Source organism: Dermacentor andersoni, chromosome 11, assembly GCF_023375885.2.
Source record: "Dermacentor andersoni chromosome 11, qqDerAnde1_hic_scaffold, whole genome shotgun sequence".
Taxonomy (NCBI): domain Eukaryota; kingdom Metazoa; phylum Arthropoda; class Arachnida; order Ixodida; family Ixodidae; genus Dermacentor; species Dermacentor andersoni.
In genome coordinates, this window is record NC_092824.1 from 87,919,292 (window position 1) to 87,946,494 (window position 27,203).

General features: G+C 47.9%; 1 protein-coding gene across 1 annotated transcript; it reads left to right on the top strand.

Moving 5' to 3' along the window:
• Window positions 1-2,815: 2,815 nt before the first annotated feature.
• Window positions 2,816-24,116, top strand: LOC126517411 (sodium-dependent proline transporter-like). The gene is made up of 14 exons (XM_050167118.3): window positions 2,816-3,422; window positions 6,864-6,995; window positions 8,362-8,566; window positions 11,197-11,340; window positions 13,034-13,166; window positions 14,115-14,249; window positions 14,757-14,860; window positions 15,675-15,799; window positions 17,295-17,407; window positions 18,914-19,042; window positions 19,433-19,532; window positions 20,304-20,404; window positions 21,872-22,027; window positions 23,563-24,116. The coding sequence occupies exons 1-14, from the start codon at window positions 2,816-2,818 to the stop codon at window positions 23,968-23,970; spliced, it is 2,592 nt and encodes an 863-aa protein (XP_050023075.1). The 3' UTR covers window positions 23,971-24,116.
• Window positions 24,117-27,203: the final 3,087 nt, after the last annotated feature.

Below are 27,203 nucleotides of genomic sequence, written 5' to 3' on the forward strand. Positions count from 1 at the left end.
GCTGAGAGACGGACGACTTCGGTTTGCCGGAACAAAGGGGCGGGTCGTGGATCTCCGGATTTGAGCCACGAAAGAAGCCCGTGCGCGAGTAACTGAACGAAGGGTAACGCGAACATCGTTTCGTTTCGTTCCGTTCCGTTTTCCATTTAGGGTGGCGCATACCCACTGCGTGGTATTGGCAAAGATTCCGATGCTATTAAGAAATTGCAGTTATTACTCAAATCAGTAAAAAATTCCAGGAAAGAGGATGAAACAAATATAACTTATGAATAACATAAGAAAAGTCGTCGTTGTTTTGCACTGCTCTTTCTTATGGTCCTCTGAACACGTAGCCCATACCCATTGGCCAAGACCAGCCAAGACTTAGGCGCATGAGGCTTAATGAACATAGAAATTAGGTTCACTTGCGAATTTGCGAATACTGGTAAATTCAGTGCGGCATATGGAGGTAGGTGATTGACGTAGCCTCAATTGAAATGCAAAAAAAATGGTAATACAATTTCAAAAACGTTGATTTCCTCTTTCCCATCTTTTTCGATCACGGCAAGATTATGTATTATTACCGTTGTTATTCTAAGAGGTGGTTTCGCCTTTCGATACTCTTTATTCTGCGTCAGTCCTGCAAATTTATTTCTTTACGATAGTTCGGAATTATCCATCAATTTCTCGGCCAATCCCCAGCAGTGGGTATGAGCCACATTTTCGCTGAATAACAACGCAACGACGTCTGCGCTGAAATTGGCAGCAGACGAAGTCATGAAATTCGATGAAAATTGACGCTGGTTCGTGTCTTGATTACAAACTTGTATCACGCATTCTGTTGTTTAATTAAAGCTCATCTTGATTAAAAACTTACGCTACAAATGACGATGCTTGGTAACAAACTTAACACACTTAAACGACGAGCACCTCAGGCAATGCGGTGTTCGCTGCCATAGCTGTCTTTGTTTAGCTGGGCCACAGTGGTGGCTTTTCCGCGTGGCTGTTACTGTTCAAGCCTGTGGGCTATAATGCCTGTCTAGACCACATGGCCGTGCATGACAAATGCAAGAGTGAAGGGCGCACGAGAAAAAAAAAACAATTGCGCAACTCTGCTTATATGGGAAAAAATAAGAAATATGCATACCCTGGAGCGTCACATGCTACGGATATATGCCGAGGGGAAGTTTAGCTGTGAGGCTGTCATGTTTTGCGAAAACGCTGTCTAAGGAAGTTCGATCTGTGCTGTCGCTGGTACCTCAGCAATGTTTCTCTCTATTTGGTCACCTTAGCATCGCAATCTTTATCTAAAGGTTCCACGTTACGACATCGCGTAATGTGCAATCTGCGCCTTCGCTTCGCTAATTGCCACACTCATAAAGGGCGCCAAATATTGATCATGATACATGAGTTCCTTGTATCGCAATGATACGCGAACGTTTTTGATCACGTCACGAACTTGTGACTGGGGGGGGGGGGGGGAGGGGTGATACCCAGGGTCGACGTTATTCGGGTCCTCGGCATGTTTGTCGAATTCAACGGCGGGAACGGAACGGCTCTCCGGAAGATCATCGCAAAGACGGACAACGCTTTCCGCCTCGTTCGCAGAATTGCAAACCGGCACCGAGGCATGAAGGAAAACAGTCTCCTCAGGCTGATCAATGCCTTCGTACTATGCCACTTCACGTACACGATTTCTATGCACGACTGGCTCAGAGCGGAGCGAGGCAAGCTCAACGCTCTCATCCGCAAGTAGTCAAGAGGGCTCTCGCGCTAGCCATCAGGACCCATACCGAGGATCTCCTCAAGTTGGGGGTGCATAACACCGCCAAGGAGATTGCCGAAGCCCACAAACGCGCGCAACTCACTCGCCTGACCACCACAACGGCAGGTAAACGCATCCTCGAAGAACTGGGTTACCACCCTGCGGGATTCCCGATGGTCAGTACCCCGATCCCTAAGTGCATTCGAGACAAGTTCGAAGTGGCCCCTGTGCCCCGAAACGTCCATCCCGTCCACAACGAGGGCAGACGCAAGGCCAGAGCAGCAGCCATCCTCAAACGATCAAGCAACGAGACATTAGAGCAAGCTTCGTCGACGCCGCGGAGTACAGCGATGGGAAGACCTATGCCGTCGTTGTGGTCGACTCCAGCGGCAAGATTTCCAATATCGCCTCCATTCGCACTTCAGACCCTGCAGTCGCCGAGCAAGCCGCGATCGCCCTCGCCCTGCTAGACGGTCGTGGGTCCGAGATCTATAGCGATTCGAAAACGGCAGTTAGGGCTCGTTAGCCTCCTCAGCGATGGATCCTGAAGCGAAAGCCCTGACCGTCGATCTCGAATCAGTGAAGATTTGTAATCTGCTGTTGTCTAGGAGTGCTATAGCAACTGCGACCTGCTCCGTTCTGGTTGGTACAGGTTTCCTTATTTTATCTGCTTGTCAAAGGTTGTTTGCTGTAGTAATCATAATCATGTGCTTTCTTCATTCTCAGCTTCTTCACTTCAAAATTCATTTCTGCAACTGTAATTGGTACGCAGAGGCCCGTTGCAATATGTCATTGGACAAGATTGCTTACTTCATTGATAATCATCATTTACTTTCTTCATTCTTTTCTTCTCCCTTCCAGAGTTATCTTCTTAAACCTCGTTAAGTGGTAGAATCCAGCTACGTCGCCTCAGTGGGTTACACTGCATGCTGCGTTGATCAGATCATGATCGTCATCTACCTTCATTCGCCTCGTCTCTCCACTCCGAAATATTCTTGAGCAACATCAGTGGGAATAATCGCCTGGTACGTCCTTCATCATCATGATCTGCCTTCCCCGGTTTTGGCGCCAATGCTTCACATAGCGGCGCGTGCAGTGAAAGAAAACGAAGAAGAACGCAGCGCGGTTCGCGGAGTCGAGCTCCGCGAGACAGAAGAGGCATTCGACTGCGGCAGCGGCAGAGCGTACGGGCAGCGGCTGCGGGCCACCGGGGTCTCCGGTCAAGGCGGAGGTCAAGGCACGGTACGTCGAGACCGGGGCCCAGAGAACATCATGGCGGAGCCAGCGGAGCCGGTGGTGCCAGTGGAGCCGGTGGTGCCGGTGGAGCCGGTGGAGTCGGCGACACCAGCGGAGCCAGTGGAGACAGCGAAGCCAGTGGCAGCAGCGGAGCCGGCAGTGCCAACGAAGCCAGCGGCGGCAGCGGAACCGGCGGCAGCAGCAAAGCCTGCGGTAGCAGTGGAGTCAACGACGACCGCGAAACCAGTGGCAGCAGCGGCAGCAGTGGTACCGGCGGAGGCGGCGCCGGTTGCGTTACCACCCGACGATGACGCCGCCAGCGGCACGCCAGAGCGCCAGAAGTGGGGCAACAAGGTGGAGTTCATCCTCTCCTGCATCGGCATGTCTGTGGGCCTGGGCAACATCTGGCGGTTCCCGTACATGGCCTACGCCAACGGTGGAGGTGAGAAAAACTGACGCAAGTTTCTTGTCTTCGCTTAGCCCATATCCATGCTGCTTGTGAATCTTGTGCGCGTTCAAGTGGGTAAAAAAATGCATGGAATTGTCATACTCTGCCAGAAATCCTTACTGATTTCAGCTGTGAATTACAAACCCCAGAAAAATTGAGCAATTAGGGAAAAATAAAGGGGTGTTGTTATTCTGCCAGCTGCCGGCGAGATCACATGAGAAAAATTTTGCCGGCAGTTCGCGGAAATTAGCAATGCTTGTGCGCGCCGACTCTGACGGTGAAAGCTTGTGCAAATACTGAGCGCAAACAACGCGTTATTATATCGTATTCTTTGGCGGCGCCTCCAGGACGGGGATGTTATATCCTCAGTTGCAGCATCGGTTTGTTTTGACCGCTAGCGCCACACCGCACCCAACCTTGTAAGCGTACTGTGCTGTGTTCCCTTTCCTCTCTTTGGAAATAAACGCCAGTTTTTGTTTGGTTCCCGAAGAAAGAAGTCGCACCTCGCACTTCTTTTCTGTGGAGCTTTGCGCCCCGGCCGTTAGGCCTAACGCCGTAGGTCCCACGTCCGGCCGCCCCGTCGAGGCAACAGGGAACATCAAGGTCGGAACCCAAACTGGTCCGTGGGTTGGGTTGGAGGCTCACCTAGGCCTCCGCGAGCCGGGGGTGTGCATGATCGACTGTCTGCGATAGCGGTTCGCCGATCTTAAATGCGAACCCCAACCCCGGGCACACTCAAGCCTCGGCGGGCCCTAACCTACGAGCCGCCCATGTTCCAGTCCAGCTTTGATACCCCCGCTGCCCCTTTCGTGCTCTGGAGATCCTGTGCCACTCACTTTATTATAATCTCAGGCCCCTTTCTGAGGCCTCCGTCTGCCGGTATTTCCGCACGCTAAAAGATCTCGTAGCACCAAATAACACTAGGTGCAAAGCAGGTCGGTTCCACCTAAGGACACTACAGGGACAAGCTGGCGGTACACCTTCGCAGCTCTGCCCTATTGCCGACGAAACAGCCACTTTCTCATCCTTTAATAATTATATCTGTTGGAGCTTCACAGCTTAACACAAGCATTATCAGATCAGTTTATCTTTGCGTTGCTTACGATCGTTGACGCGCAGTTTTATCAGTTATTTTTCGCACGGGATCTTCCGAATTTCAGCAAAGGGAAAGTTGGAAACACGTCACTATATCCTACTTTTCTTTATAGCAACACTATTTTCTTTTACGTACCTAAAGCCAGCTTGCTTATATCTGTTTAACTCACAAGACTAATTTTCCAGCTTTCCGTGATAGGACATGAGCAACGCCGTTTGATTCGCTCGACACACGCGCTAGCCTCGCGTTCAGCGGGACCTTGTCCTCACGAGGCGATTTCGAAAGTGCTATTCTTTATGGAGTTTGCAACTTAACTCTTCTTTTATACCCCGAGACACATGATCGCAAGAAGAAATGACATTAGTCCCCCAGTGTCGTATACATTGATAACATTCGCACGATGCAATGGCTTTAAATCTTATTCCGACTTGGTGCACAGTGCGTTCACACAATCCATACGGTCGTCGAATGCGCACGTTAAGCTCCAACCATACGTACGCGTTGTAATGCGTCCGCACGCGCCGCGCTCAGTCGACGTTGCGTCTCGCCCTACGGAAGAAGAGGGCGCGCACCCAAACGACGCACTCGTTGCCGCGCGTTTCGTAGCGGCTGCGCAGTGTTGCTAGGTTGCCATGTTCGAGGCAGGCTAGCTTTCGCGTAACGGTCACGTTAAGCAATGTTTTAAAGATGGTAATAAAACACAATAAGCGTTAACTTAAAATTAGGTTTCCTACTTAAAAAAAGACAGTGCAGGACTCCTAATGGTTCAGTGAGCTCAAGTGCGACTTAATACGAGTATTGTGAACCCGGTGAAACCTGATCACTCGCGTGCTACGTGCCCTACACGTGCTGCATCCTGTGCCAGGTCTCGGACTTCGGCATATTTCATTATTAATACAGCCGTTACGGTTGAAGACTTCAGCGGCTGCCATCATCAACTACTAAAAGGCGCACGGAACGCCGATCACAACGCACGCAGCTTGCTCGGTCCGGAGTCGATGCAGAGTCGTTCCGTGGTCACGTGAAGCGTGTCGGGCGGGTGATGCGGGCGGCAGCTTTTGGCGCTGGCGCAAAAAAATCCTAGCAGTGCTAGGTCTCGACGCCGCCACGCGTCGACACGCGATGCAGCGTCTGCGCCTGACGCCGTACGCGCCCAGACGCGGTACGGAGCGTGCGGCCGCGTTCCAACGCGTACGTCTGGTTGGGGCTTTAGCTCCCAGTGTTTGTTATCTTTATAACGCCGATACTTTTCACCGAACGGTTGCAGACGGCGATCTCAAAACTGTTACTGGTCTCGCCGTTGATACTTGTATATTTCTTATCACCATGCCACGCTTTGGGTGCACCTTGAACCCTAGATCGTCAAAATTATCCCGAAGTCCCTCAAGACAGCGTTCCTCGTAACCCACTGACAGGCTTCAGTATAGATATTTGCGCTAAAGTAGTTCATAACGAGTTCCTTGGAGAAAAACATTATTTAATACTTATGCTGGCATTATGGCACAAAAGCCTAATGTCCGTCACTGCTATGCATCTTGGTAATGAAAAATTATTCTTTCATCTCAAGTGATTTGTTCTTAACACGTGAAGGCACTTGTTGAAATAACCTGTTCCTTTATCATTCGGTTTTCGTAGTGCGAAGGTATCGTCTCTCAAGGCTGGATGGAGTTTTATGCTTTGACCTGTGATGTTACACCTCGGGTATAACACGAGCTACAAAGATATAGAACCGCGCTGTTCAACCGACGCGACTGATACTACAACACGCAACTACCGCACGAATGCAACACTTTCAAAAATAACAGCCAAATAAAAGTGCCTTCAGCATATAGTTCGCCTCCCACTTTAGGCCAACGACCTGATCACTTTTCTTGTATTTATACGATGTTTATCGCATTTCAGCGACATACTTGTAATAAGCAGTTTTTAACAAAGCATGCTACCTTACGGCAAGTGACCGTCAGGGCACCCTGACGAAAACACTGGCTCCAGCGACATTACTTGTTCAAACACTGTTGATCAATCAAAGCCTCCATGTTCCTGTGTACTTCTGTCTTCTACAACAATACATAGTTGCTTCAGCGGTTTGCATATTGTTTGAATTCCCATATCGTTTATGCTAAACAGCACGATCTCGGTAAAACGTTTCCCAGCCAAATTGAGCTTGTGTCAACCCGTCGCCAAGCCATGAATTAGAACCTATCTTAAAGCTCATGTGTGTAGACGCCCCAGATATTAAACAGCACTGTCAATTCTGCACAGAGCCGCTATAAAGAAAGCAAAAGTAAATCAGATTTCCACTGGCCAAGTATTCTTTATCAGCCCATTGTCGTTGGCAGCCGCATTCCTGATCCCCTACACCATCCTGATGATCACCGTCGGAAAGCCCATGTACTACCTCGAGCTCGTGCTGGGACAGTTTCAGAGCCTGGGACAGACGCACGCCTTCAACTGCTTCCCGCTCAGCAAAGGTGGGTGGGTCGAAAGTAGCTGACAGCGACGCCTTGGCTTCCTTGCGCTGAGAATCATGGGCTGTCAGTCTAGGTGCGCCCTCAAGCGATTGGCATTACCGATGCTAAGTGCCTAAGAACAAGCCGTCAGATCGCCTTGATGTGTTAATGTTAACAGACAGCTAAATTTTATGGACTCTGCGACTGTTGGCTCTTCTTCTTCATCGTCATCATTATAAGACTATTCAATCTATTAAGCCTATCCAGCCTGCAGGATGAAGGCCTCTCACAGCGATCTCCAATTGCATGTCTTGCGCCAACCAATTCCCTGATTACGCCTGCAAATTTCCTAATCTTTTCTCACCCCTTAATTCTCTGCCGTTCTTGACTGCGCTTCCCTTCCCTTGACGACCTTTCTGTAACTGCAACAGACCACCGGTTATCTGCCCTACGCATTACATGGCCTGCCCAGCTTCATTTTTCTTTTTTTTGATGACACCTAGAACACCGACTACCCCTGTTTCCTCTCCAATACATGCCGCTGTTTTGCTGGCTCTCTGCGCTAAGCCTAAAATTTTTCGTTCCATCGCTCATTGCGCAGTGCTTAACTATGATAAAATTTAAGTTAGTGTTTCTATGTTAGCCCTTAGTTTGAGTTTAGTTGTTGAATGGTCGTAGTCCGGTATAGTGCGGACACACTACCGGCTCAATAGTTTTGCCGTGTATAAATCATGCTCGTTAATGACTGGCCCATTTATTGCTTCACACAGTGAGAACCGTGACCGCACAGCAGTGCTTCTTCATCACATCCCATTTCTTGAATTCTTATTAGCGAGCACGTAAATTCGGAAAATTGCAGGAAATAACTTCATGATGGCTGCCGTTGAAGCAGCTGGTAATAAGCCCCGATGAAGGAGGAAGGGCTCGCGTACTGGTGGCTTTTTGTACAATGACAGTTTAGCAGTATGTCGCACTATTTCGTCGCAAACATTGTTGTTCTTATCAACGTGTTCCAATATCCTTGTTGACATTTTTACCGGTGAGTCATATACCCTGCTGTAAATCTGCCCTAAATCCTGAACCATTCGAAATCGAATTTATCATGGCGTTTACGGTATGCTAAGTCTACTCTACATGGGTGGTCTACTAAACGTAATTGCTATTTATCGATGCTAACGATTATTTGGTAGATAGCTATGCTATGCAGCAGTGCTGCACTGCTAAATTTACGTGTTATTATACATAGAATCATGCTATACGACTACCCCATCATGCTATGGGGCTATCCCATCACACTATGGGGGCTATCTATCACATCACGCTATTGTGCTATACCATCACGCTATAGGGCTATCCCTGTTTGTCGTCGTCGTTCGTCCAATCGCAGGCGTGGGCGTGTGCATGACGTACGCATGCTTCTTCATCTGCCTGTACTTCAACATCCTGCTCGCGTACGCCATGGTGTACATGGTGCACTCATTCAAGTCGCCGCTTCCGTGGAGCAAGTGCGAGCCCGAATGGGCCGACAGCAACTGCTTTGTCCGGGACACCGACATCAGCTGCCGAACGATAGAACATGACCTCTACAGAGTGTGAGCATACCCTACGCATACATATAGTGCAGTTGCAATAGCTGGAGGTTTGGCAAAGATAAAGGGCGCGTATAGTGAAAGGAAGGTTCCTGGTTTGCTGTTACTACTTGGTGCACGTTAAACGCACATTACGGCATCATTTACCCAACCAAAAGTATGACCTAAAGCTGTGAGCGCCTGTTCTGCGTCATAACAGAGTTAAGGTAATTGGGGGTCTAACGTGCCGAAACTTGTTCGTGTAATCTGTGAAGGACTGCGCTGCTGATGGTTTCGGATAACATTTGAAAACATGGGAGTCCTTAACTGGTAAGGGTGTTATATGTGACGAGAAACAACGGCGACAAGAAAACACACATTGCGGCAGGACAGGCTCTATGTGTATTATTTTAATCTCGTTTCTTGTTTTTTTTCGCGGCAGAATACTTTATAGTATGTCTGGCGAATTAGCTCATACAAAAGCTTTGCTACTTCGTAAAGGACCACTAAACAAAAAAAAATTTTGCCCGTTTTGGTAAATTACCTTTCTACAATACCAAAACCGTCACTATCACCGCCAGAAGGCGCTTGGTAAGCACAAAAAGGTAGCTTGGGGGCGCGACCCACCACCCTGCTTCAAAGGATACGCTCGTAGCATCCATCCATTCATCCAAGGCGCGAAAGCGATAGGTGGGCGGCGACGCCGCCTTGAAGTTCCCGCGCCGCCTGGCAGTGACGTCGTGAATTTCGATGGCATCTGCTAGGCCCTAGTTAACTCTTGAATGGCAAGAAATAGGCTATATTGCACTATGCGGGAACCAATGACGGAACACGGCAGCTTTCTGGAACCTTTGCTGAACCAAATCAATCCAAATACGAAAAATCTGCGCTGAAATGGATGCCCAACGATGTATACAGGCGTAGAGATTCGGGCGCGAAATTGAACTTTGATCCTTATTTTCTCTTCTAATAATCAACCTATTATCGCAAAATAAATGTCAATAGAGTTTTCAAACAATACTTTATCAGTCCAAACTGATTTACTGTTTTGATTTGGTGTCCCATTGAAGTACATCTTAATCCAAGTGTACACGAACGTTTTTGCCCACCAGCTTCCTCGAAGTACGGCCTCCGCGGCGGTGATTTGATCCTGCGACCATTTTATCAGAATTGAAACGCCACACCACCATGGCGCCTAGTGGCGCAGGCTAACACTCCCAGGGCTAGTTCCAGTGCACATAAGTACACCAGATAATGGTCGAATCGATGGCTGTCGCAGTATCGCAATCGATAGTACAACGAACGCGTACTGAGGAGGCTGTGGGTTCAGCACCCACCGGTGACAAGTTATTTTTTCGGCCACTTCCATTTTTTCCTATTTTCCCATTATTTTCTACATTTCAATTTGAACCGCAGCTAATGACTCCTAAGCTATCCTTGGCTTCATTTCCTTCTGGCCTTATACATATTGAGGTCAGATGAATATCCCAGAAATTAGTCAAAATATGTGAACACCGCTGGAACTAGCATCTTTAGGATACTATGACTCAAAAACTTAAAGTGAGAACGTTGCCACCTTATAGACCACAGGGGTGATAGACATGCACGGTCCCGTATATGGAACAAGTGGTCCTTTTGTATCCGCACAGGGGATCACGCCAGTCCGACTGGTCAACGACAGGGAAATTCTGAATTCTGAACGAGAGAGGCCGGGTTTGAACCCCGGCTGCCGCGACTGAGTTTTGAATGGCGGTCGACTGCAGAAAGACTCGTGTATATTTACATTTCGGTGGGCGCTCAACGAGATGAAAAAAAAATTATGCAGAGCACTCTACAAGTGCAACCCTCACAGCCCACCTGTAGAACGTCGTCATCTTCGTCCCGTTCAAATTCAAGTTTATTTTACATCAACGTTAGAGAGAAGTGCACACTTTACTGGTAACTGACGTCCCCTTCATCTGTTAGGAGTCCGCTTACTGACGTCCTTTAGTTATGTGGATTTCTTTCACAACGATCAGCACTGCATAAGTCGTTCACTAGCATTATTGTTAAGAGCCCTGATGAAGTCGTTAATTTGCGTCAGTATTGCACGTGCACATTCAAGGGTTACTATAACCGGGTTACTATAACCGGGAACATGTGTGTCGTGGGTTTCTAGGGATCACGTGGGGCCCAGTGCGGCGTTCTTCTGCTGAGGATGTTTGTAGGTTCAATTTTTGGCCGCGGCAGCCGCATTCCGAGAGGAACAGTGCGTTATTCTTGGGTGCTCGCGAAAGAGGGGTTGAAATTGCTCCTGACCCCTTCCCTAGGGGGCGCCTCTTCCCGCCCCACTTTTCTTCAATCACTCAATTAGTCAGTCAGCCCAGTCGCCTAGACTGGTCTATTCTCGTCTAGTCTAGTCTTTTCAGTCAGTCTGTCTGCCAGTTCACGCAGTCAGTTCATGCAGTCACTCAGTAAGTCTAGTCGAATCAGTCAGTGAAACATTTCGCTGATTTCAGCGAAAGCGCACGTGTGGCACAGGCTTTAACTTTGTTACGAGTTTACATCTAATACAAGAAATAATTTATTCATTTAGGAGCACGCAGCATGCTTACGCGGCTAATTGCCGTGCTAGTGTTGCGCAACCAATAACCAATCCTGCTTTCCCCCTGCAGGTTCGGCCCCGTGAATGAGCAGACAAACACCTCGGTGGTATTGCACCACAAAGGCATCGAGTTCTACGTGCCCCGCGATGTCTACTTGAACCTGACGCGGGGCTGCACCAACGCCACGCAGACGGCGGCCGAGCAGTTTTTTTAGTGAGTTGCCACTGTTGCTGCCAATAGTAATGTATTTCCATCAAATCGAAACTATACTAGTTAAGTCAATATCTATCAGTCGGTGCTCATTATTCAAAAAATGAAAGCTTTGTATTCGCGTATACGCAGGCTGATGCTCTAAGCTTATATGACAGTTGCGTGGGGACATGTTGAAAAAATAATTGGCCGTCACTGTAAAATCGTGAGCAGAACGATGTTTCAAACTTTGTATAGGTTTATTTGTCAGTAGGGTGGAGAAACGAAAGTAAAAATAAAAAAAAGCATTTGATACCACAAGGTGACGCAATGAACGCTAGTATGATTGCCCGGTTACGAGTCGGTGTCTTGTATCATCAACGGCCACATGAATTATTGGTTGATGTTTGTGTTTTCTCGTTCTCATTTAATTAACGTTCATAGTTCACACTTGCACGAAAGTACGAGCGAAAACTTTCCAAAAATAGCTTCCGGCTCAACTAAGTACGGAAATATTTGAATGTTATTCGGTGTTTCTTGCTAAAAAACCGAGAAAATTTTAAGAGTGTAATTAAGCACAATGTGTAAGAGGATTACGCCGGTTTCCCTTCTATACCAACATTGATTTTTCACCCGTGGCTATAAGCAGGCGCACAGCACGTCAGGTGCGATACAAAAAACGTTGAAGTTCGGCAGTGAGCAGCATTCAAAATTTCTACACATACAAACTCTAGTTCTGCTTTAAAAAAGAAGAAACCATATTTCTCATCGAGACGCTTATTGGCGACTATGTATCATCAATAGTGCTTCTTTCATCATTAAAGAAACATCGCAGAATCAACAAAAGGGCGTGAAATTATATTTGAAAACAAAAGCAAACAGCCGAACATTTTTTGTAGTTCTATTTGCAACACGGGACATGCTGTTGTGTTTCCGTCAGAAATTTTCCTAGTGCTGTTTCACTCCGTGCCCTAACAACGAACTCGCTTTTGTCTTAGTAACAGTGGTGGTCCTTTCCTCAGTATGACCAGTTCTCTCATGACGTGTTGAAAAATTTCGCAGTCGTCAGAAGTAATATCCCTCTCTTCTTTTATTGTTGTCATAGTCTGTTGGCTTTATGTGGTTGTGATTTACGAAAAAGCGGGTCCCTCTGTTCTCGTTGCTCTTGTCGTTCATTACATAACGAGGGTCTCGTACCCGGCAGCATTGTTGATGCCTACAGGTAGCGCACGAGAGTTCATTGGCCAATTTCCCTCATCCAAGTTCACGTAGCACATGACGCCTTGCGGCAGAAAGGATGTTCTACATCCGCCGTCAAGGCCGTGCGTGGTGGTGCTGGCTAACCCACCCGGGTTTACAAGTGCATCAACACCCAAAGAAATGGACTGGAAAATGGCGCCGTGGTAGCTCTATTGGTAAAAGCATCGCACGCGTACTGTGAAGACATGTGTTCGTAACCCACCCACGGGGAGTTGTACTTTCGTCCATTTGCATTTTCACTTATTTACAATTTCTACATTTGAAATAAATAAACAACTGATTCCCCCTATGTTTTCCTTGTTGTCATAGTCTGTTGGCTGTATGTCGTTGGGATTTACGAAGGAGCGGATCCCTCGGTTTACTCTTTCTCATGTCGTTAATTACTGTAGTTATGAGGTAACAAAACTGCTTGTCCAGTAGCATGTAAGTTCTGTTTTGTCTTTATTGTATCCTGCAGCAAGAGCGTGCTGAACATCAGCAGCGGCATTGGCGAGCCAGGAAAGATAAAACTTGACCTCACTATCAGCCTCTTCTTCGCCTGGGTCTTCGTCTGCATAGCCCTGCTCAAAGGCATCAAGACATCGGGAAAGGTGCGCGCGGCAGATCTAAAGGCATCCATTTTTTTCAATGTTGGTGCTTGTACTACGTGTGCATTGAACTCCCGGTTGTGCAAGTTGAACGGCACGTATGGCCGGACGTACGCTAGAAGTGTTCAGACAGTTAAATAAACCTGATGCCGAGTGTATTTGAGAGCGTTCCATGTGAAAACGAATAGCAAACGATGCCCTTAATGCCGCAGAAATCCCGGTCGCAAACGTTATTTTTCGCGCTGAAGAAATTCTCCTGTCGTATCGACAGAACGTGGCCCCGCCTTCAAGACAAGATGTCAGGCTTACGACTGAGAATCTTAGCGACAGAACCTGCTTTGCCATGTAAGGTTGTGCTGCTGAAGTCCCTGTAGCTGCAACAAGATTTCTTTCCCCGTATAGCGGAAGAAACGCACGCCAACATGCTGCAAGAAATTATACCTCTACGACAGAAAATGTGTACATGCGTGTTTGTGTGAAGGGGGTTGCGGGGAGGGCCTGAACATGACGGCAGTACTTCTTGTACCCGAAGAACTGAGTGACAAATATTTACTCAGGTGATTGCAAGGCATCCTTCCATCCCCTTCTGCAAAGGAATCACTAGAGAAGGAATTTGGTGCACGACAGCAAATTTCAAAAGAAAATGAGGAACGCAGAAGTGTCATGAACTGTTTTTTTTTTCTTCAGTTCGGTACTCAGCATGCCAATGAACCGCACCCTTGTTTGTGTTCTCCGCGCTCGACTCCTCCTCTACAGCTGGCTACAAAATGCGGTCGCCTGCGTGCGCTGCTGTGATCTGGCGCAGGGGCTTTTTTCATTTCCTCTGGAGGATTAGTACTTTCGAAATTGAAGTGTTTTCTGTGCGTTTGTCGGATCGTTCAAGCAGCTTCTCCAGAACGACCACTGAAATTATCCAATGGCTGCAATTTCCTTCATTCTCGCTTCGCGCAGATCGTATACTTCACCGCCCCGGCCCCGTACTTCATTTTAACCGTGCTCCTGATCCGAGGCCTCACCCTCCCTGGAGCAGGCACGGGCATCGCCTATCTGTTCATCCCAGACTGGGAGAAGGTGTTATCCGGCTTCGTAAGTAGCTCCGTTAAATGTAGGCAGTCTAAGGCGCACAGGGGCGGTTTTATATGAGTGGGAGCACCCAATTTGTAATTTGCAGCACCACTTGACCGAACATGACAAACAGTGCACTTGACCGAACTCGAAGGTACTGACTGTTTTTTGTTGTTGTTTTTCCCCACACGCATCCGATACCACGATGAGGCAAAATAACGGCAAAAGAAACCTTGCGCGTGATTTGCCGAGTAGCGCAGGCTTATCATATTCTGGGCCAGGTCTTGATCTAAGGTGTCTGAAATGACGAAATGACATAGATAACAACCGAAATGAGGGGAGACACTGCGTTGACGAGAGCTCTTGTCAAACCCTTTTTGTGGGCTCAGCGGTGAGAAATTTGCACCGAGAGACGAATTTTCATAACCTCCGTGGTCCGTAGAGCAGGCTGGCACGGCAGGAAACGCTCGCCTTGATGTTGTTTCACCTTTGCTCAAGCGACTGCCCAATCTGCACGGCGTCTCGCAGGTATGGCAGCAGGCGTGCCAGCAGATTTTCTACTCGCTTGGTGCCTCGATGGGCACCATCATATGCCTGGGTAGCTTCAACGACTTCCGCAATGACCTCCGCCGGTGAGCAACGCCGCATCTTTGAACTACACTGGCTTGCTGATGAAAATGTGCACATGGGTAATATACGTTCACAAAAGGTACCAGAATTGCGATATAAGCCTTGTAATTGTGCGAGCTAAGACCGAATTCCAACTCCGTGAAATGCTCCTTTTTATTTTTTAGAGCACTCACAAATGTCAGGGGCGTGGACATTTTGCAGTAACATCTTTTAAGGTGATCTATTTCTGTTTTTGTGAGGTCTGTAACATGTGAACCTTATGTCGCCATCGTGACAATGATTCCTTGGTAGGTGGCAGCTTGTTAAAGTGCTTAGTTTCTGTGCACATGCCCCCAGCCGCTTCTGGTTCTTTAGCTTGAGAGCAGTTGCACCAAGCTTACACACATCCTACGCTGTGTCGATACCGATTGCCCATAAACGATAACTGCGTAGTGTGGAATATGTCCTCTTCACGAGCTTGTGTAACGTGACATATGTTATCTATAGAGACCACATGACAGCCACTAGAAGGAACATGCCAGTAGCGTCTTTCACCCAACTAACATTGGAGACTGGTGCTCATTTTTCTGTCAATCCCAATAAAACAACTTTCAGAACAAGATAGTCCCCTTGCCGAAAGGTTGGCTCCAGTAAGTCTTCCTTTGTTCGCCCACTTTTTAACGTCTCACTGTTTAGCGATGCTAGCTCTGCTGAGCTTCGGAACGCCAGGTACTTAAGCTGCGACAGAAACCGGCTACAAATGTCTTGTCATTCGTGAACTGGCTTAGCAACATTTGACATATAATGTGCCCGCTGGCTTCCCCTATGCCCCCCCAGAGACATCATGATCATCACGATGGCCGACTTCTTCACGAGCTTATCGGGCGCCCTGGTTGTGTTCGCCGTGCTGGGCAACATGGCCCACAACCTGGACCTGCCTATAGCCAGCGTCGCCGAGAAGGGTTAGTCAGTGTTGTCGAACGTATTTGGAAAGGGATCAACTACATTTGAGATGCGAAAATGCGGAAATGTTTCCAAATCTTTTGAACCTTCGCTAGCTGAAGAACATATAATATATTGTGGGGTTTTATGTGCCAAAACTACGGTCAGATTATGAGGCGCGTCGTAGTGAGGGACTCCGGAATAATTTCGACCCCCTGTGGTTCTTTAACGTGCATCTAAATCTAAATACGCAGGTGTTTTCGCATATCGCCCCCGTCTGAACGCCACCGCCATGGCCGGGATTTGATCCCGCGACCTCTTGCTTAGCAGCCCAACACCACGGCGGGTACTAGATGAGCAATACTGAAGGGAATCGATCGGTGGAGCTCTAACGTGCAAGTCACTTTCAAAAAAAGCGGCTGTAAAGATCTCCAAACGCTTTGCAGTTAGAACGCTACTAAAACAGGGCCGTGAATTTAAGGGCGCCACTTTCCTGGATGCCCGTCACAAATTATGTGCCATGACCAGATAATTTGTCGTGCTTTCTAGACTTTCTAGAAGATTAAGATGTCCGGTAAGGTGGCGCTGGCGGCACAGGGCCATGCCTGCCGCGCATTCTGACTCCGAAGACGCAGGCACTAAAATATAAAGACGGTAGTGACGTACGTAGCTTATCAAAAGCTTGAAGTCGAAGAAAGACTCATACTGTGCTAACAAAAAACACCTTGTGTTGTCGCGCTAAACATACATATCTATCATTTCAGTGCTGCTGAATTCAGCAAGCCACGCTAGCTAGCCCGAATAAGCCTTGGTCAAGAACCAACAAACCAAATAGCCTAAACAACTAACTTAACTTAACCGAATGGCCTTGGTTTGAGATCAGGCAACGCGTTGACGTTGTTTGAGGCCGTGTGTTGTCGCTCGATGTAGGTCCTCGTCATTGGATCGGTAATATACTTCTCAGCATTACGGACCAACTAGCCCTAACTATCCTCGGTTTAGGTCCAACTAAGTTTACCAATTAACATAACCAGCTAGCCCTGGTCTGAGATCGGGCGATGCGTGCTTTCTATATTAAAGACCTTTAGCTTGTCCGCTATTCCGGGGTGGTGCAGCTGCCTGGTGGTGTAGAGATCTACCAGACAAACACAGAGCTAAACTTGCAGTAACCTACTATATTCTGCTTCGTTGCTGGTGCAAATTTTCGCCAGCGGCGTAATTGTGAACACGATTACGCCACTGTCGAAAATTTACGCCCCAGCTAAGAATAATATAGTAATTGGCTCTGTTTATCCGGTTGAGCTGTGCACCACCACCTGGTGCCACCAATCTGGCCACTCGCGTTTACGCCCCCACTCATCCGGCAAACCGTCCGCGCTTGCCGGATTACCGGATGCGCTAAAATTCTCTGTTATAGGCCATGGCGGGAATCGTAATTCCGGCGTTGATCTGCTACTACAGCTTGAGCAACAGGGCGTTAAGCTAACCGCGTCCGTGTGCTGTAACTGCCTCCAGGACACGGCCTGGCCTTCGTGGCGTACCCCGAGGCAGCCAGCCTGATCCCAGGCTCCAACCTGTGGGCCTTCGCCTTCTTCCTCATGCTACTTCTGCTCGCAGTTGACAGCCAGGTAACTTATTCTCGAGGCGTCGCAAGTGACCATCTCGGTCGTCTTTGCAAGAATGGCGCGCAAGGCGAGAAACGTGGACGACGCGTCTTCGTGAAGGCTTCAGCAATAATCTTATTGTGCGCTTTAACCCGATAACGTTCAGGGCTCCATGTTGCAGAAAATCCGGTGCCGGCGTCCCTATTATGCATACGCCGTGCCTTGCTATATGACATGCGCTATATGCAGGTTATATTGCCACACCATTCTACCACCAGAGTTGCTCATACCTTGTCTTACATTCTTGACAAAGCTTTTCTTCGGAATTTTGAGAATGACAGCCCCAAAAATAAATGTCATGAAACAAAACACCGACAGCGCATGCATTTTATGTTAAATCTTCTCAAACTGAAATTTTGCAAGTGCGAAACAGTAACCGAAACCTGAAAATAATGTAATTTTCTGGAGCGGCTGGCTTTGCACTACCTCCGGGATCGGCCCACGCTGGAGGCCGCGTTTCTACCAGAAAGCTCGCCTTCGTGCATAGCGTTCGCCGCCAGCGTTTCCCGGTAAACATTACGGCTGCATGAGCTGCTGTTGCCGGGAAGCGCTAGAAGCAGCCAGGGTTCTTTGAATGCTATCGCGTTCCACTCTTAAAGGCGAAGCTTAAGCATCCTAAAAGCTTTTTCTACGCTCTCTACGATACCCCGAGTAATGGGCCCTCAGACATTGCGGCTCAATGGGTCTAGTCTGGTGGATGAGAAAGACTAGCGCAGGTGCAAAAGCGAAATACTGTGCTGTGTGTGTTGTTCAATGATGGAAGTTATGGTACTGCTTGGTCTGGTTCTTGATCGTCGCAACACGACATCTACTTATAATCATGATGAATGATAATCGTGATGACTACGCGTGGACCACCTGCATTTATTACCGGTCACGACCTTTCAGGATAACTGCCTTTGTCACGAAATTTTCTGCCATTTTTCAATGTTGGACTATTGTTCTTTCCTGTCACATTTTTTTCACTGCTTTTCTAACGTGAAAGATACAAACAGGAAGCACTGGATAAACTTGGTTAGAATCCCGATTGCCGCCAGTGACCTTGAAACATAGTTTCTTCCAACGCATTGCAGGATTAAGCTTTACTGTTTTCAAAATATATTGTGTCCTTATAAACGTACAGGTCCACATATCATTTCAATCTTTCTTTTTGTCGCCTAGTTTAGATAGGCCTGCGATCGCCGTCGCCTACACATATACGAAAAATATCGTCCCAGTGCTCGAAAATTCAACAGTATCTATGCGACAAGCGCCGAGAATGAATACTGCTTGAGCAGCGTGAAGTCAGCTGTGCAGAATTCAACCAACCAAAGCCATGAAAGCTAAAGCGGGTACATGATCTCTGGACACAAACGCTTGTTCTTTTCTTTGTGCTGTAAAAGTCGAAGTTGTTTTCGTGCGTTTATCTTTCTGTTGACAGAAGATGGTGAGAATTCAACTCCTTTTTTTTTTTGTCTAACATGATTCAAGTTCGCCATGTTCGAGTCGTTCTTGGTGCCCCTCAAGGACGAGTTCAAATTTCTCAGGAAGTACCCGGGCACAATTTCCGTCGTGTCCTCAGGCATCAGCTTCCTTCTGGGCATATCCATGACGACGCAGGTAAGCTAACGATGCAGCGCTCCTTTTTAAGAGACGCTTTACCGAGCGGCTACTTCTAATGTAGAACTTGCCACGCACTTCACATGCTACCTACGGGTACTCCCATACTCGCAGACCTCGCGCAACAAGACAAAAAAAACTGAGTTTGCTTCTCGCTATATCGTACTATTTAGCTTACCACAACGCCAACTACGCTGAAAGTGTGCTATTTTGCATGGCGTTTACCTTCGGCGCATCTCTCCCTACTTAGCATTAAACTCTGGCCCACCAATATCGCTTGTCACGCGTGCCCTAACACACGTCCAACGCCTTCAGCATGCCTCGACACAGATACGAAAGTATTGTTACGAAAGTGTCCAAAGTATTAACCGCAACTATACTTCCTCCAAGGGTGGTTTGTACGTGCTCAACCTAATCGACACGTACATCGGTGGCATGATCCTGCCCATTATCGCCGTCATGGAGCTGTACACCGTGTGCTGGTTCTACGGTGAGTGTTACTTTTGCGCGGCCTCAGTAACCTTATGATGGCAGAGAGAACTTGTTGACAAGCGCCTTTTATTAGACACGCCCTCCACAATTATTTCTCAATCATGCAAAAAAAAAAAAGAAAGGCACGTGAAGTGCTTTTTTGTTTCGTGCTTTCTAGATTTACGTCAAGTGTCCGCGGAAAATTTGTTCGCTGATGTTAGCTTTTAAGCATTTCTGAGCATAAGGAGTAATGACGCGAGAAATTCTGATCGCTTCTCCAACGAGTAAGTTTGCCCACTCATGTAATGCCACAGGTACAAAACTCTTAAAGTTTTGTCTTTCTTCCTACAGCGGGCGTGGTATTATATAATCAAATTTGCCTTTCTTTCTTTTATATGTATGTGGCTGTGGTGTCGGCTACCTGAGTGAGTTAACATTTCTATTAATTATCATTATTGTAGTTCTAATAACAATGCATATTTGAGGCACGTAAATGTCATTAGAATACTTTAAGCAGGAGGCCGGAGGGAAGGGGGAGGTTAATAAGCGATGCAGGCAATGGTGGTGATGACAGTGGCACCAACGTTGATGATGATGATGTTGTTGATAATAATGTTTGTCAATCCGCATCTACATCACCGCTTCTTTATAACCAAATCTTGGTAGCAAACTTCGCGCCTGTTTTTAGCTTGCAGGTGTATGTCGCGGGGGCGTGTCGCCGAACGCTGGGCGCCTAAACGTTCGAAATCAAAAAAAAATCAAATCAATCTCATTCTTTGAATAACCGCAGGCCCACGAAGGATCTCCTTAGACGTTGAGTACATGCTGGGCTCTCCTCCGGGTTTCTTCCTGAAAACGTGCTGGGTGGCTATCTGCCCATTCGCGCTAACGGTAAGAACAAACCGACACATCACCGTGCTCTTCTGTGCCCTTGACGTGTCTCGTTTTCTTCTTCACAGCGGAGCTAAAAACGACTGTGAGGAATAACGTGAGGTTAACCTATATTAGTACGTTAGACTTCTACAATAGCAAAAATTACACTCTTACCTTGAAAAGAGGCTTGGTAATGCTGGCCATATGCTCAATTTCAAGTCTCGAGTTTTTGCAACGGAGCTGTATATCCTCCCATAAATTTGTCAGTGTCCGTGCCTCAAAACTACCGCGCCCTCTATGAAGAAGCAAAGCAAACCAGTAAGTAATGTGCTGACACCTCAAGTAGCAAGAGGAAAGCTCAGAAACCACCCACTACTAGGGTGCTTCGATGCGCGCGCTCCCCTCCGCCGCCGAGAGGGCGCGCGCATCGAGGCACCCTACCCAGTACTACATAGCGCCGCCCTCTGAGGAGGTGGAGCAAACCAGCAAGGCATGTGCTGACACGTGGTGTAACAAGAGGAAAGGTAGGAAGCAGGTGGCGAGTAGCAGCCAACATCTTGCCCGAGAGTCTGCCCGTAAGCGGCGGACTCGATAGGAAGACGAGTGCCGCGAAGCGGAGAATACGGCGAAGCCACGCAGGTACCACGCCTGTAAAGTGGACGAGCGCAAGGGCACGTATGCGAAATTTTGGAGAGCCTTTCCGGACACACATGGATTCATTCGTGCGGTGTGCGAGATAGTGTGATTCGAGAACGATTTGACGGTGATTGGTAACTTTCGAAATGCCAGGAAGACGAGGCCCCTTGACGAAACATTGGCTCCCAGCTGTTGCCCTGGCTATGGCAGTCGCCACTGTCGAAACTATGTTTCCAGGCTGAGCTAGGCTTCTCTTCTTTATTCCTTATTCAGTGATTTATGCAACGCCACAGTATCTAAGAGCGTTGCAGCGGGAGATAATGGGCAACGAATAGAATGCATGTTCATTAGCACAGTTCATTTGCTCTTCGGTCGACCTGCCGTTTACAGTTCAAACGAAAAAGGAGTTAACTACATGTACGTCTTGGTTTCGTACACTAGGATATTGCAGTCATGATCATTACGTCTTGAGATATGGTGAGGTTCCTTTAGAAAAAGTTCCTTTGGTAATTGCAGCATGGCAAATTAAATATGGAAGCTTCAGTCTGTTTTCTGCGTCGGACGGAAGGCGATTGTTTCCCAACAAATCTCACCTTTCAATGACGAGCAGCTCTCTCTCTCTCTCCTTTCCTACCGCCACACAAGATTGACCTGACAGCTCGGTTTTGCATTTGATCTGGAGCGGTAATGGTGGCAACTTCGGCAGTAAATTCAAGGCCTTGGCACGACGTTGCTTTCCCACTGCTAATTCACCTCCTTATCGTGACTCGCTTGTCTCGTTCTAAATATACCAAGCGCGATCGTTGCAAAGAAACTAAAGTTACGCACCTTTCTGCGCTACGCTTTCAGATCATCGTGGCCCGCTCCATCATGACGCACGGCCGTACTTCAGACAGGGGCGTCCTCTACCCTCTATGGGCTGACATCGTTGGCGGCCTCTTCGTGTTGTTTGGCCTGGCGCAAGTTCCCATTTTCGCCTACATCTACGCCAAGAAGATGAACTTTGTACGTGAAGCGACAATGAGCGCTTTTTTTTGTTTGTTTTGATAAACGGCAGCTGTGCATTGGATGAAATAAATGTGTACCCTAGATCAAACACGCCAAATTTCAATAGCTGACTTAGTGTTCTGCGAATGGCCTGTTTTGCTCTTAGCTTTTCATTAGAGAACCACGATATCGTCCATTGAAGCCCGAGAAGTCTAGTAGAATGAACTTACCATCTGAAAGGCGCCTACTCCAGTCGCAATCACGCCCTAGAACATACAGGATACTTATTATAGTACTCATAGAGAACTGCCGTATTGTCCGATGAAGTACGAGAAGTCTAGTAGATGGAGCTGAACATGCGACAGGCGGGTATGCACCCCCCCCCCCCCCAAAAAAAAAGAGGTGTCGCTAGGACGCACTTTCTTCTTAAGGTGGACAGAAGAGAGAGGCTACAAAGATCTAACGCTACGCTCAGAAGCATGAGCATAGTTTAAAAAGTGTCTAGCAGGTGCATTCAATGAGAGCACGTCCGACGACGGAAGATTGTGGAGCACGAAATGCCATAAAACTTTTTGTCAAGATGTAACCCAAACTCCTTAGCCTTCATGGGCAAAGTGGGGTGGTCACGCGGGTAAGAAAACACTCGCATATTTTACTTATTCAGCGGTTGTGTGTTGGCTACGAAGAAATTTCCCCGCTGCCGCTGGTATACTCTGAAAGCCTTGGCGGCCGGAATCGCAAAATGCTCAAGGTCAAAATGCCGCAGTAAATGCAGCATGAAATCTTTCTGAGGGAATAATGGTGTGAGTAGTTGGTTGAACATTATTGTTGTAAAGGCAGTGCACTTGTGTTGACATGGAGAAACACCGAAGGAAAACCAGAGCTCGTGTTTTTCTCGTGCGGTACTCGTCCATGTATCCACAAGAGCGCAGTCTTCACAACATCTAAACATATCTGATTATTCAAGTGCCCACAAAAAGCAAAGCATTGATAAAGAATAGAGGACGAAGAAAAAAGATTTGTTTGTTGCATAGCTAACACGTATTACATTTGATTGGTTGAAGCGTATACATGCAAACGGTCAAACTGACGGGAAACTACATTTACTGCGAAGCACTGAGGCTCTGGGAAACAAGTGTGTAAATATGTTTGCGTATTGGAGAACGAGCAAGCTGACAAGTTTAAATTGCCTTTCCATCTAGTACAGAGTGCCGCCGCAGAATTTCCGGACACTGTATTTAACTAACTACCAACATCTGTGATGATGATTCGACAGAATCGTCATTGATTAATTGAAGGAAAGAAAATGAACTGTCTAATAGCATCCCTAAAGTTTAATGTGCTTCAACCCGGTCATTCCTGGGCACTAGAGTGCTGCGGTGTTTCTAGAAGGATAGCCAACATTCTAGAGCGCTTTCAACGTCCGACTTTGGAATCCCCTTAGACGAGTATATGGGACCAGGAATGGGACGGATCGAGTGCACTTGGCAAACTGATTTACGCTTTCTTCCCCTCACGGCTTGATTGCTCGCACGCGTCTATTACCGGTCCAGGACTGGGCGAAGTGCCTGAAGCCAGCGCACGACTGGGGTCCCCAAGACCCGGACTTGTACGTCAACTACATCCGTTTCGTTCGGCGACGAGGCATCGACAGGAGCGTCTCCGAGGCACACGTCACCCGCGTCGAAGCCGAGGAAGACGTCCCGATAGCCTCCACCCAGGTCTTGATCAGCCCGTCGGCCGTCTCGCCCAGGGCGGCTTCCCACGAGTCCCTCCTGCCGTTCTCGTCCGGAACCAGGTCGGAACCGCTGCTGCCGCCGTCGGTCTTCCGGAACGTGTTTATCATGGGCATGCCCTCGAAGCCCGAGGTTCCCACCGAGGACGAGGTCAGCGTTGTCACCGCCATGGCCACGCCCAATGTCGACCACGGCAAGACAGAGAACCAAAACCCCAAGGCGTAGAGATTGGACACGTGACTCTTCGTGTCGAGGACGTCACCAGCTCGACGTGAGCGTTGTCACTCTCGCGGCCACGTCGTCGCGGACTCAAAGTGGGACTTTGAAATCCATTAATAAATACCCGCGAGGCTCAGCGAGCCCACGGCTCCGTTCTAGGATGCCACCCTTGATTTTTCACTTTCGGGTTGTCCTAGCTTTCACTGCGTCAGGGGTTTAAGAGCTGCCTGTGAACGGCCGGGCCTTGTTGTCGAATTCTGCTATGTTGGCGGTTTGAGCCTATCGGAGAGGGTGTAGCCGCCGTGCGAGCCAATCAAGGATGACAAAATTATCAAATTAGCCAACAATATGGCGGAATTCGACGAGTGTCCAGAATCGCATCGTAGGTCTGTAAACCCAGCAGAGCCCACGATTCTCCGTAGTGCATCTACATCGGCCACGGAGTTAACTTTCAGAAACGCTGCTGGGGGCAGTGAGGCTCCTGGCTGTCTTGACGGACGCGCTCGTGACCCTCGCAGGTGGTCGCTTCACCTTCCCCAGCTATGAAACGCTGAGCTTAGACAAAGCAAGTGCCACTACGTGTTTCCTTGCAATGCTACACGAATTACGCTGCCCTACACGTGTGCCGAGCGGCGCCGCGAAACGCGTTCGTCGCCGAGACGCGCGTGGCGTAAAATGTGAGAAAAAAAGTTTACAGTCCCTTAAGTATCCTTACGTCATTTGAATGAGAAAGCATGAGGTCCAATTTATCACCTCAATCTAAAAGTCCACCTTAATCTACCCTAAGCCACCGTGATCCACCTTAATCCAACTTAATATTAATCCACCTTAATCCATTCCATGCACCTCAACCTAATTTTGGGAGTGGGCCAGGTTTGTTCGTTTTAGGTGTGGACGACGGCGTCCGACGCCGCGGCCGTTCACCGTGGGATTTTGCAGTGCGAGCTGCAGCACGTCCAGCGCCGGGAACGTGACGTCATCACTTGGCCACGTGGGTTTTCTTGCCATCGGATATTAATAACGCCGGACGCCGGATTTCTTTTTTTTTTCGATTCATGGAGCTTATAAGGCTTCTGCATCATTACCGCGCCGCATCTGGTACCTTGGGCGGCGTCTGACCTTGCTACTGAACACGCGTTTTCGGTTGACAGGCACGCCGTTGACAGGCGCGTCGGCGTTGGACGTCGCTTCGACGAAATTACGCATACCCAACCACTTTTCTACCACCAAAGTTGCCCATACCTTGTTTTTCATTCTTTACAATGTTATTCCTCGGAATTTTTGGAATGGCAGCCCACAAACAAATGTAATGTAAAAAAACAGCAACAGCGCATGTCCTTTAAGTTAGCTCTTCTCAGACTGAAATATCAAAAGTACGAATAACAGAAGATACACCTACGCAAGAGACCGCGTTTCTGTCAATAAGCTCGCCTTCGTGCATAGTGTTCGCAGCCAACGTGTCCAGGTAAACTTTACGGTTACATACTTGGCAGTTGCAGGGCTCGAAGCATGAAAAGCAGTAAGGGGTCTTTGAACGCTATCGAGTTCCACTCCTAAAGGCGAAGCTTAAGCGTCCTCCAATTTTTTTTTTTCGCAAGTCTGTTCTCCATTATCAATTTCTTTGTTAGGAACTTAAAAACGCGAATTTTCGCGGAAGCGCCATAGTTATAAATACGCACAACAACATACCCATCCGCGCATGCACTGGTGGATCAAAAATAAATTCGAATGATGCGGTCTGAGAGCATTGCCACGTTCTCTACAAATATGTTTTGAAATCTGCGCGTGTGGACAGTATCTCTCCTAAGGACTTAGCGCCTAACCTTTCGGAACCGTCCGTTAGAGCGCGTGGCAATGCTCTCAAACCACATGCTCCGGCGTTCGGGTTGAGAGCAATACGGTTTAAGAGCATTGCCGCGTTCTCTACAAATGTTTTGAAATGTGCGCGTGTGGACAGCATCTCTCCTAAGGACTTAGCGCCTAACCTTTCGGAACCGTCCGTTAGAGCGCGTGGCAATGCTCTCAAACCACATGTTCCGGCGTTCGGGTTGAGAGCAATACGGTTTAAGAGCATTGCCGCGTTCTCTACAAATGTTTTGAAATGTGCGCGTGTGGACAGCATCTCTCCTAAGGACTTAGCGCCTAACATTTCGGAACCGTCAGTTAGAGCGCGCGGCAATGCTCTCAAACCGCATGCTCCGGCATTCGCAATCCCCCTGTACGGGAACAACATGAGTATCCTAAAGTTTCTTCGGGTGAAAACTGGCATCGCGACGCCTCGCAGCATATAAGATGTCGCTATGACCGGAATCGACTCCGTTGCTAATTGCGACGGACTGTCATCACCGTTCGCGCAATGGGAACCGCAGCTGAGGAGCGAAATATGTGCACGCTGTATAAGTACCTCGCTATCTATTTAAAACCGCATGCTCTTTACTGTGTATCTTTGCCGCACAACAATTATCGCCTTTAATCACTTTCACACCTCGTTTCGTCTTCAACGCTGCGCACCTCATATATTCATGTCGAGAATTATATGGAACGCTGAGACACACATAACCTTAGTCGAAAAGTGCCAGGAGCGCAATGCGTTAGCATAATGTGCAAGACAAAAAGAGAGAGAGAACTTTATTTAACATAAACCCCAGTCCGGTTAAAGAAAGAATACCAAGAAGCGAGACGTTCAGAGACGGATCTGTTTGTTCAGTGTGCATGCCAGGCCACAAAGGTCTAGCCTTAAACAAATATGCAGATGCACTTGCAGTAGCCTCCTACGATGCATGGTCCCATAATCCCCATTTTACCTACATCAGCTTTCATTACTGCGGCGCGATTCAGAAAATGTACTACTGCAAAAAACTCTGCGCAATAATTGTAGTGAATATCTGATTTCTCGCGTCTCAATTTTCTTTGGAACAACAAATGGTGCTCCACTAGAAAAAAAAATTGAAGTAACAATTACGAGACTATACGGTCCTCCCCCCCCACACTGAACTTTTACCTCCACAAGTTTGGTCTGGCTGTATCACCTTTGTGTATTTTATGCAATGAGCGTGAATCTCTGCAAAACTTTTTTGACACGCCGCCTTTTCATTACACAAAGAAAATTATTTTTAGAAGAACCCTTCCAGAAGCTTGGTTTGAATTTGAATCTTCCTGTAACTCTTTCCTTTGGGGCTACCGTTCTGGCTTACAGCGACGGGAACGTTTCTGAAGCCTTGTGCATCTTTCTGCGTGAG

Coding starts and splice junctions, on each gene's coding strand:
- LOC126517411 (XM_050167118.3), top strand. CDS start 2,816: ATGCTTCACATAGCGGCGCGTGCAGTGAAAGAAAACGAAGAAGAACGC. Junction 3,423..6,863: donor GGCCTACGCCAACGGTGGAG/GTGAGAAAAACT, acceptor TGTCGTTGGCAG/CCGCATTCCTGATCCCCTAC. Junction 8,567..11,196: donor GAACATGACCTCTACAGAGT/GTGAGCATACCC, acceptor TTCCCCCTGCAG/GTTCGGCCCCGTGAATGAGC.